This window comes from Salmo salar, chromosome 11 (genome assembly GCF_965601325.2).
Source record: "Salmo salar chromosome 11, fSalSal1, whole genome shotgun sequence".
Classification (NCBI taxonomy): Eukaryota; Metazoa; Chordata; class Actinopteri; order Salmoniformes; family Salmonidae; genus Salmo; species Salmo salar.
In genome coordinates, this window is record NC_138301.1 from 18,656,442 (window position 1) to 18,670,510 (window position 14,069).

At 44.6% G+C, this 14,069-nt stretch overlaps 1 protein-coding gene across 15 annotated transcripts in view; it reads left to right on the forward strand.

Moving 5' to 3' along the window:
• Window positions 1-916: 916 nt before the first annotated feature.
• The window catches only part of LOC106562123 (CUGBP Elav-like family member 4), a 176,326-nt gene continuing 163,173 nt past the window's right edge, over window positions 917-14,069 (forward strand). For all 15 annotated transcript variants that reach the window (XM_045689113.2, XM_014126732.3, XM_014126738.3 and 12 more), the window contains exon 1: window positions 917-1,442. In XM_045689113.2, coding sequence (XP_045545069.1) covers window positions 1,193-1,442 — 250 coding nt within the window. In that variant the 5' untranslated portion in view covers window positions 917-1,192. The remainder of the gene's footprint in view (window positions 1,443-14,069) is intronic.

A 14,069-nucleotide genomic window follows, 5' to 3' on the forward strand; every position in this document is an offset into this window, starting at 1 on the left:
CAGGAACATTCTCATACAAAGACGAAAACATCTGCAAGATCTATTTTGATTTCATTCAACATAGAGGATATGCTCTATGTTGAATCAATATTTGCCGCGCCTATATAACTATACATAAGATGTCACGAGAATGTCTGAATGTTAACCACTAGTTAGTCATATATTCCTTCTAGATAGTTACATCCTTCTCTAGAATATTTGCCACCACTGACTGACAAAAGGTTAGCCTCTGCATAACCTGTTGCCTGCTTCTCAAAATAGCCTTACAGTAGTGGAGTCATTCAGCATCCAATCAATAATCTCATCCCTGCCGTAATAGCACGCATCACCACCACTTAGGATCTCTGACCTAATTACGACCAAACCGTTAAGCCTTTCATAAACCATGATGTCCTAAAGCAAAACTACATTAGTTGTACTTTAATATGACAGCATATACATTTTCAGAAAGTTATGTGGATTTTGGATATGTATAAACAAAGCCCCGTTGATTCGGAAGCGGTGAAAAGAAGCCGTAGGTCAGTTCAAAAGCTGTTGAAACTAAACGGTAGCGCCAATTCAGCACCATGGACAGCAACATGTTACAAATGTAGATACTAGATTTTCTTTGAACACGCGACATCAAAACACAGCAGACTACACATATATAAATGTGTCTTTCCTATGAGCCAGAACAAAGCTACCTGTGAGAATGATTATCTACAGAATTCAATATCATACGTGGCCTACAGCGGCAAGTTTCCTGTCTTTGTTCCTCTTAAAAGTCTCGAGCTTTCCCTTTACACAAATGTTTGGATTCTCACTACACCCTGTGGGCGCTCGGTCGTTCTGCCCTCCAATTGGCTAAACCAGGCGTATTATGCAAATTAGCTAGGGGTCTAGTCAGAAGCCTACGAGCTGACGTCACTAGGCAGAGTGGCAGCTGACACAGGGAGAAAGAAACAGATTGAGAACGGGAAGAGGAATGAAAATACATCAAACATAAATAAAGCGAAATCAAAGGAATAGGATAGATTAAGAGAAAGGAGAAAGAAGAAGAGAGAAACTGTGTAAAAAGGGAGAGGGACAGGGAGAGAGAAAGAAGAGAAAAATAAAGTAGGGGGAGTGTGCAGTTGAGTTGAGAGAGAGGGAAAGGGAGAAAGGGAGAGAGAGAGAGAGAGAGAGAGACCAGCCGCCGGCCCATTTAGGAAAGATGGCTACAGTCACTGTAAACGGAGTGCTGCAAGAGAATGGATTCAGCACCACGAACAGCGCCGGCAGGATGAACGGGCTCACAATCGGTCAGAACACCATTCCAATGAAGGACCACGACGCCATCAAGCTGTTTATCGGACAGATTCCCAGAAACCTGGAGGAGAAAGATCTGAAGCCCCTTTTTGAGGAATTCGGAAAGATATACGAACTCACTGTGCTGAAAGACAGGTTTACGGGAATGCATAAAGGTCGGTTCTGGTATCGTTTCATTGCTTCTGTATGCACGCAGCAACACCCTTTTCAAAAACAGTATGTTTTTTTAATTAAGTATTCGAGGCTCCAAGGAGAGCATAAAAAGTGTAATTATTGTAGATGTTTGTGGCATGTGGGAGTTTCCTGCAAAGTAGTACGTTGTTGCTTTACACACACACACACACACACACACACACACACACGTGTGCGAATGAGTGCGCGCGGGTCAATTGTCAAAGTGTCAACCCCACATCCGCTAGGATACTACTGCTTTGTAGCCTATGTCTGTGTATGTTTACATTGACGCTCATATGCTGGGCTCCTAGTTAAGGGGTGGGACAAGACATGTCTGTTTGCTTCACGGTGCCTGATAGTTAGATCGTCATAGACAGATAGGCTAAAAGATGCTCCGGAAGGAGGAGGACGGAAATCACCACTGGGCATGAGATGTTAGTTATTAGGGCTGTGTGACGATGCTGATGTGACATTTTGAGAAGGCTAATGTATACGTTTTAGACGTAATTAAGAGACCAAAATAACTGTTTAGATCACTGCCATGTATTGTAGTGTAGGCTAGTTCAGGGGGCGGGGCCCAGGAAATACAAAGCAACCAATGTGGCATAGCAGAGGCATGGGAACAGCATGGGGTCTCTCTCTCGTGCTCTTTCACCGGCCGCGTCACCTCATTGTCCACAATGATCAGGAGCGATACTCTCATGTTCTAATTATTTCATAGAGTTGAATACAGACTAAATGTGATTGATTATCCAAATGGTGTCTTTATGTTTCACTTCTTAACTTAATATTACAATCCCTTACATTTCGCTGCCATTGTTTGAAAATATGGTCTATCGGTAGATCTATGTGAACAGAACATCCCAATGCCGTGTGAAGTTTAGGCTATGTCTTAGAATCGAGGTTGTAGTCTATTTGAATGTTAGTGTTATAGACCTACCGAAAGCAAATACTAAAAAGTTACTTAAAGGATACGTATTATTATTATTAGTTGTAGTAGTAGTAGTGGTATTGTTATTATTATTTCATTTTAAATAATATGTGTATTATTACTAAAAGCAGGCCTAATATAGCCTATAGTTATATCACGTGTTTCATTTTCTCATGTGGGATGACATTTAAATATGTGTGTAAAGCTCTAATAAAAGTCTCTCTTCTAATGCTTTCCCTAATCTCTTCTCCAGAAGAGCGCGCTTCCACTAATCACTGCGATACAGGTACAGCGCTGGGTTCGTCGTGGGACCGCTGCCAGCTAAATCATACAGTGCAGTATATAATTAAAGCTACTAGTTTACATTAATAGGTCCTATTGCCAAAGAGCCTTCAAGCCGCCGAGAGACAGAGAGGGAATCGTGACACAGAATCGTGTCCTGCTCCCGGCTCTCGCTGTACACTGTGACCTGAAGGTCTCTGCGCGCCACCTTTTCCGTGAGTTATCAATCACTGCTGCTGGACCCACACACCCCGCGCACGTTTCTCTTTCGAATATGATGATCGATTAAAACAATATTCTCGATGCGTGTGTTGTTTACGCCTGCCTGTCCTCGAACACCATGAATGTCAAAGCTCCAGGGCTGTTTGCTTAAAGAAAGATAATCCTGTTCACAAGCCAAACTGTCTGCCCAGTCAAATCAACATCCGCCGAGGCCACTCCGGCGTACTAGTAGCCTATAATGTAGGACATATTATGTATTACTACCCACCGACTCAAAGTCACATTGGGAGTGCGCGGGAGTTGGCTACATCCGTGTTGTCTAATAAGATTTCATAAATGCATTTTATGGATGAGTTTTTCCCTTCGAAATGGTCTTCTCACCTGTGATATATGTCAAAAGCTGTAAATGTTCCCTACAGAAAATAAAATATATTTCTATAGACTCACAACTGGCATGTGAGTTTGTTTTTACTTTCAAATAGGCATGCATAGTTCCTGAGCAATGGTTGATTCCGTATTTTGGGAAAAATGCTACACAAAAAACAAAGCCGGACTTCAAATAAAATAGTACATCCTTGAAATAAAAACGAGTTGATTGTAAGACTTTTGAAATACATTTGGGATTTGCGTTTACAATAATTTAATCATCCATAATCTTAATTTAGTCTATTGGTCAGTTAATGTCAAAAACAATTGGAACATTTCTGCAACTGATTTAACCAATCACATCATGTTTTGTTTCGTATTCCATTTGTGATTGGTCTTTGGGCTCATGGGAGGGCGTTTTGAAATGTATAAAATACAAATTTATACACGGGGCGCACCAGTGCGTGTTGATTTTGTCCACCCACACCAGATGCGATCTGGACACGCAGGTTGAAATATCAAATAAACTCTAACCAACTATATTAATTTGGGTCTTGGTGGAAAAGCATTAAACACTCATTGCAATTTAGCTAGCTAGCTTGCCTTTGCTAGCTAATTTGTCCTGGGATATAAACATTGGGTTGTTATTGCATTATTACTGAAATGCACAAGGTCCTCTACTCTGACAATAAATCCACAGATAAAAGGGTAAACCGAGTTAGTTTCTAGTAATCTCTCCTCCTTCAGGCTTCTTCTTCTTCTTTGGACTTTATATGGCGGTTGGCAACCAACTTTAAGGTGCATTACCACCACCAACTGGACTGGAGTGTGGACCTCAGTTCATCGTTCAATCACCCACGTGGGTATATGCGGGACTAAAATAGAACCAAGTTCTATTTTAGCGCCTGGCTACGCATACGCTCATTGATGTGCGCGAGCAGTGTGGATGCAATGATTGAACAACATGTATGTGTACATTTATTTTGGTCAGCAGGTTAGTTAGCTGTAATAGCTTACTGTAGCCTACACTCAAATCATGCAAATACACTGACTATTCAAAACATGCTCTTTCTATGACATAGACTGACCAGGGGAAAGCTATGATCCCTTATTGATGTCACTTGTTAAATCCTCTTCAATCAGTGTAGATGAAGGGGAGGAGACAGGTTAAAGAAGGATTTTTAAGCCTTGAGACTACTGAGACATGGATCGTGCATGTGTGCCATTCAGAGGGTGAATGGGTAAGACAGTGCGATCAGGGGTATGGTAGTAGGTGCCAGGCGCACAGGTTTGAGTGTGTCAAGAACTGCAACGCTGCTGGGTTTTTCATGATCAACAGTTTCCCATGTGTATCAAGAATAGTCCGCCACCCAAAGGACATCCAGCCAACTTGACAAAACTGTGGTAAGTGTTGGAGTCAACATGGGCCAGCATCCCTGTTGAACGTTTTTGACACCTTGTAGAGTCCATGCCCCGAATAATTGAGGCTGTTCTGAGGGGAAAAGGGATGCAACTCAACATTAGGAAGGTGTATATTTAGGCACATCTGTCGGCTATATTTCGTCTTTCACTGAGAGCTGCCTATGATGGAGCCGACAAAGTTGGTGGAAAAATATTAGTGCTGAGCGATTAGTGCTTTTTGAGGTCTGTTCGGTTTTGGTTAGATTGTTTTAAACAATAATCATGGTTTTCGATTTCAGTTGAGATTATTTTTTTAAACATTAAATGCAGTATACATAATGTGGGTTAAATGCTGTAACAACACACAACACAACAATTAATTAAAGTCCCATGATGGTAGTGACTGCCCATTTCCGCTTATAATTTATTAACCATCGTTTATTCATATTACTTTACTTTAATGAAATATTTCAGCTGTTATCTATATTACATTTGTTTTATTTAAATACTTTATTATTTAATTCAAAGTCATCTCATCTCTATAGAGCTGCTGCCTATGCTGTCTGACAGCAATCTTTAAGTCATACCACAGATTCTCAATTGGATTGAGGTCTGGGCTTTGACAAGGCCATTCCAAGACATTTAAATGTTTCCCCTTAAACCACTTGAGTGTTGCTTTAGCAGCATGCTTAGGGTCATTGTCCTGCTAGAAGGTGAACCTCTGTCCCAGTCTCAAATCTCTGGAAGACTGAAACTGGTTTCCCTCAAGAATTTCCCTTTATTTAGCTCCATCATTCCTTCAATTCTGACCAGTTTCTCAGTCCCTGTTGATAAAAAACATACCCACAGCAATGATGCTGCCACCACCATGCTTCACTGTGGGGATGGTATTCTCGGGGTGATGAGAGGTGTTGGGTTTGCGCCAGACATAGCGTTTTCCTTGATGGCCAAAAAGCTAAATTTTAGTCTCATCTGACGAGAGTACCTTCTTCCATATGTTTGGGGAGTCTCCCACATGCCTTTTTGTGAACACCAAACGTGTTTGCTTATTTTTTTCTTTAAGCAATGGCTTTTTTCTGGCCACTCTTCCATAAAGCCCAGCTCTGTGGAGTGTACAGCTTAAAGTGGTCCTATGGACAGATACTCCAATCTCCGCTGTGGAGCTTTGCAGCTCCTTCAGGGTTATCTTTGGTCTCTTTGTTGCCTCTCTGATTAATGCCCTCCTTACCTGGTCCTTGAGTTTTGGTGGGCGGCCCTCTCTTGGCAGGTTTGTTGTGGTGCCATATTCTTTCCATTTTTTAATAATGGATTTAATGGTGCTCCGTGGGATGTTCAAAGTTTCAGATATTTTTTTATAACCCAACCCTGATCTCCACGACTTTGTCCCTGACCTGTTTGGAGAGCTTCTTGGTCTTCATGGTGTCGCTTGCTTGGTAGTGCCCCTTGCTTAGTGGTGTTGCAGACTCTGGGGCCTTTCAGAACAGGTGTATATATACTGAGATCATGTGACAGATCATGTGACATTTAGATTGCACACAGGTGGACTTTATTTAACTAATTATGTGACTTCTGAAGGTAATTGGTTACACCAGATCTTATTTAGGGGCTTCATAGCAAAGGGGTGAATACATATGCACGCACCACTTTTCCATGTTTTATTTTTGGGGATTTTTGAAACAATAATTTTTTTTCATTTCACTTCACAAATTTGGACTATTTTGTGTATGTCTATTACATGATATCCAAATAAAAATCTATTTAAATTATAGGTTGTAATGGAACAAAATAGGAAAAAATGCCAACGGGGATGAATACTTTTGCAAGGCACTGTATAGGTTGTTATCAATAAGACGTCACAGTACGGTGCATAGAGTTTGATTTGACAGCTAGGGGGCAAGGAGACCTCCAGCTCCGCTAATACCATTGACAAACTACGTGCTGTTTTCAAGGTACTGTTAAATAAATATTATAACTATTTGGTTTTAGTATCATCACCTCTTGAAGAGCATAGTCAGAACAACACATTTCAAATTATTCCACATTTAGCTCTATCATCAGAGTAATACAGCAAGTAACGGCATGCTTTTCATGCTCAGTAAACATCAATTGATCATGTCATTTCAGATACGTGAGGGTAGCCTAACCATTTGGCATGTAGCTAGCTAGCTAGCTAGCAAACAAACATTGTGTCATCAGAGATTAGACTTTTAGAAAGAGCTTGACATCGGCAAGTCCTCATCCTGGTAAAGTTGTCAGTCGGACTACTGTCCTCACCACTATAGATGGCAATTAAATCAAACAATATTTGGATATACAGCCATATGGTTTATCCCCTGAAAGTTAGCTTGGTAACTAGCCATATTGATGTGATCTGTTATTAGCTATCTAATTTGACATGGTCCATCAATCAAAGTAGCCTATCATGTCTGTCAGCAGCAATTGTAATTAAATAGGCTTAAAAACAATGTTGAAAGTGGGAGGTTAGCTAACTTCACTAGGTAGGTCTACATTGGTTGGAGAAAAAGTACATTAGGTCTACTATGTTTAGCCAACTGTGCAAAGTTTCTACCGGTAGCTTGTAAAGTAAACATTATCAGCTAACAGTACATCGGCAAATGCGGCCTTCAGCTGCTTGACAGGCAGAGCCCTCGAAAAGCATGCTGTATAACTCTGATGATAGAGCTAAATGTGCACAATTGTGTTGCATGGAATAAACGGATATGTGTAGTTCTGACTATGCTCACAAAAAATGCTCACAGTTCACATTTATTTAGCAATCCCTTGAAAACGGCACGCAGTTGTCAATAGTTTTAGTGGAGCTGCGGGTCTCCTTGCCCCCTAGCAGGCAAATTGAACGCTCTGCACCTTATTGTGACATTTTATTGATAACGACCTATTAACATAAGAGCAAGCAAGTATCCTATTCTTATGCCTCTGTCATATTCAACTAAATGTGTGTTGCATTCAAATAGGCCACAGGCTATATTGAACCATAACTCTGTCACATAACCTAGACTTAGCAAGCATAGTAGGCTATTGTAGCAGGCCTATACTGTTGTAGAAGTCTACCAACATCGGCTGTGCATAGGCCTTCAGCACATTTTGTTTCAGCAACGTGACATTCCCTCCCTCAGACCAAGAGACACGTCATTGAAATGCCTCAGGTGGTTAAGGAGTGTGTCATCACGTCTAGACTTAATGATTAATTCATTATTCAACTAATGGATCATCTTCTGCTACACCATTCATACTCAGAGGGATATAACACAGGGTTGCACCATCATTTTGGATTTATGAAAATATCATGCTTTGGGGGAGTATAATGTTGTTACTCATGATTTGGGGGGGTATAATGTTGTTACTCATGATTTGGGGGGGTATAATGTTGTTACTCATGATTTGGGGGGGTATAATGTTGTTACTCATGATTTGGGAGGGTATAATGTTGTTACTCGTGATTGGGGGGGTATAATGTTGTTACTCATGATTTGGGGGGGTATAATGTTGTTACTCATGATTTATGCATGTGGATTGTGGTGTATCAACCTGAACAGTTTTGTGTGTCATGAATACTTACTCTGGGCTTTTTGAATTTCTCTAGTGCCTAATGTGAAATTCTTTTGAATTCCTCAAGTTCCATTTATGTGGTAATGCATTTCCCAAATGTTAATGGGGTGAAAACATCAGCACATTTTTTGCATGTTTTTCATTTAATTGTTTGACTGTAGATTCATTTTTGTGACAATAGCTTATATCTCCCACTTCTGGTCGACACTGCGATTTGTTAAGGGGATTTGATGGTGATTCAGTGTTTTGGTCATGGGGTGAATCCTGTGGATGCTATAGGTAGTAGGGACTGGACAGTGTAGTCTATGCTGTGTTTGACACTATTGGAAGGGATACAGATCGTGTATTTGAGTGGCAGTGCCATTGTCCAGGTCGAGCTACTTGACCTGCCTTAGCATCAATCATTCCTTATGAGCCCCACATTATCATAATGGTTAGTGTCAGTCTGGGAACACATCCATTGTTCGGACATGCTGGATATTTGTGGGGGGGCAAATCTTCTGCTTGAGTAGCATTATCTATCACTCGCTCCTTCCTTCTCCAGCAGCTCAGAGAGGTGGATGGCACTCTGTGGAGCCCCACCACACACAGCTAGGGAGATGAGATGCTAAGAGTAATTTAGGTTTGTCATTCATTCTCCCCTCCCCAACAGGCAGGCAGAGTGTATAATTGGCTTTAAATGCCTTTGACAATTTCACTTTAAAATCCACAAAAGCATTTAAATGTCAAAGCAAGAGAGGGAGAAGGACTATAACTCTGAAACAATCTTTCAACTTGCCAAAAGCCTCATCGTTACACATGTGAATCAAAGAGCTAGAAGAGCAAACCATCCTAACAGTCTTTTAATAACTGTGTCTGTAATCCACTGCTCTTTCAGGAACATGTCTGTGCTCTAAGACGAGGCCATTAGTTTAGAGTGTAGTGCACTGCTGTGAGATGTGCAGTCTCATGGTCAGGCAGCTGGTTCTACATTTACAGGAATCACACAGTGACGGAGCAGGTGGGTGACAGTGATTGGCAGGTACTCAGTTGAATGACAGGTGTAGGCCAGTCCACAGATGACCTCTCTGATCATTAGATAGGGAGTGTGTGAGGGAAACAGGGCCCTGTTTTACTGCATGAAGGGAGATAGATACCCACACACTGTTGAATGCTGCCACAGTTCTATTGGGCAACGTTTTGAGCTGAAGATCTTTGTTACCCTGGACCAGACATGGCCGTGTGCACTGATGTAGTTGCAGTCTCTGCTCCTCACCGTTTCACCGCCTATAAAAGACAGACACCCCACAGTTGCTGGGTTCAGTTGACTGTTTTCATTTAGAGAATTTAAGCACTTATGCTGAGGCAGGCAGGTTTATCTTTTAGGAAATTAGTTTGTAATAGTTTTCAGAAGAACATTGCTGCATCAGACTTCTAAGAAAGAAGCAATCCAAGAATAGCAATTTTCATTGAACATGACACCAATGTTAATGAATGAATTGCAATTTGTTTTGTTGTTTTGTCAATTAAAAATACTTGATGCAAGTAAACACAATTTACTGTAATTAAAAAATGCCTGAAGGACAGCAATGTTTTTGTGCTGTAATTAACATGTACAAGTTAACAGTAGAAACATTAGAAATAAAAGCCTATTTCTTATTACAAAATCTGTATTTTTCATTCATTGGCTCCTATTCCTTTTTTGTGTTCAACATTTTATTTATTTTCAAAGGAACACACAATAACAAAAAGCAGCAGGAATGGTTATGCAGTAGGTAAATATAATTACAGTAGAATAGACCACATAGCCTATACACACATATATCGGCCACCCAACTGCATCAACCCACCATCCAACCCCTCCTGGCGACCACCCCAACCCAGCCAACCTGATCGCCATGAAATTATAAACAAAATCAAGCAATTGTGATAAAATCAGCGGGGTACACTTTTGCACGTGAGTCAGAAAATTAACAAGTAACAGGCAATCTGTTGGGAAATATACACACTATAGTAGTTTGATGGTTTCAGCTGCAGATAACCAGCTTGTTATGTATGGTACGACGTGCTGTACGTCATACTGTACGTTGTTATGGTTTACGACAGTGTGCTGCTTTATGGATGAATGGGTTGTCAGGATGAGTGGCACATGTCATTAAACGACAGAGTGATGTACAATGTGAAACCGTGCAGACGTGCGTTCTTCTACAGCTAGGCTAGATATAACATTGGCGACGAAGATGGCTGAATTCAGTTTACCACCGCCGGCACCATTCCTCGCCGTGCCTGGCGAACCTCCAGTCCCGTGGAATAACTGGCTCGATAGCTTTAACACTTATATCGAAGCTATGGACTTTTCTACAATCTCCGACAAGCGGAGGACAGCACTGCTCCGTCACTGCCTCGGTACAGAGGGACAAAGGATTTTCAGAGCGCTTGGATCGGCTCCTACATTCACTGCTGCAGTCAGCCTCCTACGGAACCATTTCGCCGGGAAAGAGCGAGTGCTCCTCCGACGCTACCGGCTACGGAAGAGACACCAACGGCCGGGTGAGTCCATTCAAAGCTACGTGGCTAATCTGAGGGATTTGGCTAGCTCTTGTAACTATGGGACACTTCAGGACGAGATCATCAGGGATCAGTTGATAGAGGGGACGTTATGTGAAAAGACAAGGGAGAAACTGCTTTTGGAATCGGATAATTTACAACTAGATGGAGCTATTAAAATACCACTCCAGGTTGAAGCGGCGTTGGAATGCTCTACTATGCTAACAGACAGATCTGCAGCATACACTCGGCCCCCAGCCATTCTCACACAGCAGCTTCAGCCCGAGCAGGCGCACTACAACGATCACACGCTGTGCATGGCCTCCCACGTTGATAGCTGCATGGACACAGACACCGGCATGCCCGTGCAGCAGGCACACAGACAAACGAACAGAAGTAGCTGTGGCAACTGCGGGGCTAGCTCTCACAATTCAAGGGCTTCAAACTGCCCAGCCCGTGGGAAAATATGCAAGAACTGTTCAAAATACAATCACTTTGCAAAAGTGTGTCGTTCTGCCCCAGCTACTAGCTCCACCCAGCACAGGCCCTTAGTTTCATCTCACTCTCAACATGAACGCACGGAAATCCGAACTGTCTCCACCAACCATGTGTCATTCAGGACATGCACTGTGCAGCTGGGTGAGGTGGGTTTGCCTTTGCTGCTGGATACTGGCGCTGCGGTGTCGTTGCTCAACCTTGCCACTTACTACAAGTTTTTCAGTCACCTACCACTCCAACAGCCCTCCACTGCCCTGTGTGGGTACGGTAGATCCAAGATAGACATTGTAGGCACCCTCCAGGTCCCAGTACACTACGGCACCAAGCATCTGCCATCATTCACATTTCATGTTGCAAAGCGGGGTGCCAACCTCTTGGGCCTCGACCTCTTCACAGGCTTGGGATTCACGCTGAGAGATGACAGTGGGTCAGCTATCCACCAGGTTACCTGCACATGGCAACAGAACTGGCCAACTCTTTTTGATGGACTGGGCTGCCTCACAGCCTTTACTCACAGGCCCCTAGTGAATCCGGAAGTGACCCCAGTCATGCAGCCCCTGCGGCGCATTCCCTTTGCACTGCGTGATGACGTCACAAAAGATCTCCAGGCACAGTTGGATGCAGGCATCATTGAGCCAGTCAACGCTGCCCCCTGGATTTCAAACTTTGTCATTGCAACCAAAAAGTCAGGTGGAATCCGGACCTGCGTGGATCTTCGTGCTGTGAACAAGGCCGTTGTCCCGGATAAGTACCCGTTGCCTACAGCTGAGGAGCTGACCGCACAATTCCATGGCTCCAAGATCTTCACGAAGCTTGACCTTCGTCAGGGTTATCTTCAGGTACCCCTCCATGCAGCTAGCAGAGATCTCACTACCTTTGTCACACATGCTGGCGTGTTCAGATATACACGCATGCCTTTTGGACTTAACTCCGCCCCCAGCTGCTTCCAGAAGGTGATGAGCACCATCCTCGCTGGAATACCTGGGGTGGCGGTCTATCTGGATGACATCGTGGTCCACGGTTCTGACCTCCACATCCATGATTATCGACTCCACAGAGTATTCAGCGCTCTACTGCAGAACAACCTGACCCTTAACGGTGGAAAGTGCACCTTTGCAGCTCCAGCCGTCGAGTTTGTGGGGTTCCGCCTGTCGGCCAAAGGCATTGCCCCACTCATGTCGAACATTGAAGCCGTCCACAGGATCCCAGAACCGACCTCAGCCTCTCAGGTGGCATCATTCTTGGGCATGACAGCCTACTACCTCCGGTTTCTGCCCCACTACTCCCAGACCACAGCGCCCCTTCGCCAGCTCCTCAAGAAGGATGGGCCTGGACGGCAGCCTGCTCAGACGCGGTCCGCTCACTGAAGAGCCAGCTCACCACAGCCCCAGTCTTGGCTCACTTTGACCCTGTCTGCCCCACCATTGTCACATGTGACGCCTCAGCTGGAGCACTAGGAGCTGTCCTCTCACAGCTGCAGAATGGCATTGAGAGGCCCATCGCCTTCGCCTCAAGGGCCCTGAGCCCCACAGAACAACGGTACTCTGTGGGCGAACGAGAAGCACTGGCCTGTGTCTGGGCGTGTGAAAGGTTGCACCTCTTCCTCTATGGCCGTCTGTTCACGCTCCGAACCGACCACCAGTCCCTCACAACGCTACTGTCGGCATCAGGAACTGGCCACAAGCCACTTCGGCTGCACAGATGGGCCGACCGCCTCAGACAGTACGACTATCAGCTGAAGTTCACTCCAGGGAGGGATAACGTGGTAGCAGACCTCCTCTCACGCTCCTTTGACGCTCCTACTCCGACCGTCTTGCCAGACGACAACGAAACAGAGCTCGTACAAATGCTTTACGCTCCTCTTCAGTCAGTTGTCTCACTGGAGGAGCTGAAGCAAGCATCGGAACAGGATCCCACACTGTCTACCCTGCGCACCTACATACGCACTGGATGGCCAGCACACGTGCCGGAAGAGCTGGCGACTTTCGCCAGGGTGAAGCACGAACTGTCTTGCTGGGAAGAAGTCTGTGTCTCTCGAGGGTTTTGCACTGTGGTCCCAAGTGGTCTGCGTGCGCGTGTTCTATCCATGGCGCACGAGGGGCACTTGGGCATAGTGAAGGTCAAACAGCGATGTCGAGACCTTGTGTGGTGGCCAGGCATCGACCACGACATTGAAGCCCTGGTCAGGGATTGTGCTGCATGCCTCCTCAGTGGGAAATCAGGACAGTCCGCCCCACCACCCCTGCAGCCTCTCGCATGTCCGTCCCGCCCCTGGGAGCACATCCAACTGGACATCTGTGGCGAGATCCATGGTCACGCAGTCCCTCACCATCAGCGCTTCCTGGTGGTGGTGTATGACCTCCACTCTAAGTGGCCAGAAGTGGCTCCTGTCGGAACTGTCACAGCACAGGCCATCGTGGACATCCTAGACAGCCTGTTCACAAGGTGGGGCCTGCCCCTCACCCTTACCACGGACAATGGGCCCCAGCTAATCTCTGCTGAGTTCTCCTCATATCTCAGCAACAAGGGAATCAAACACATCCGCACGGCCTACTACAACCCACAAGCTAACGGAGGGGTGGAACGCTTCAACCAAACGCTGAAGAACGGCATCAGAGCGCACCTGGTCCAGGGGCGCACGTTCCAAACTGCTTTGAATCAAACGCTAATGCACTACAGAGCAAGCAAACACACAACAACACAGGCCTCCCCGGCATCCCTCATGCTAGGTCGTGAGATGGAACTGCCACTGGACAGACTCAGAACACAGAGAGTTGCAGAACCGGCGACTAGGTGCACCCAAGAACAGCAGGCA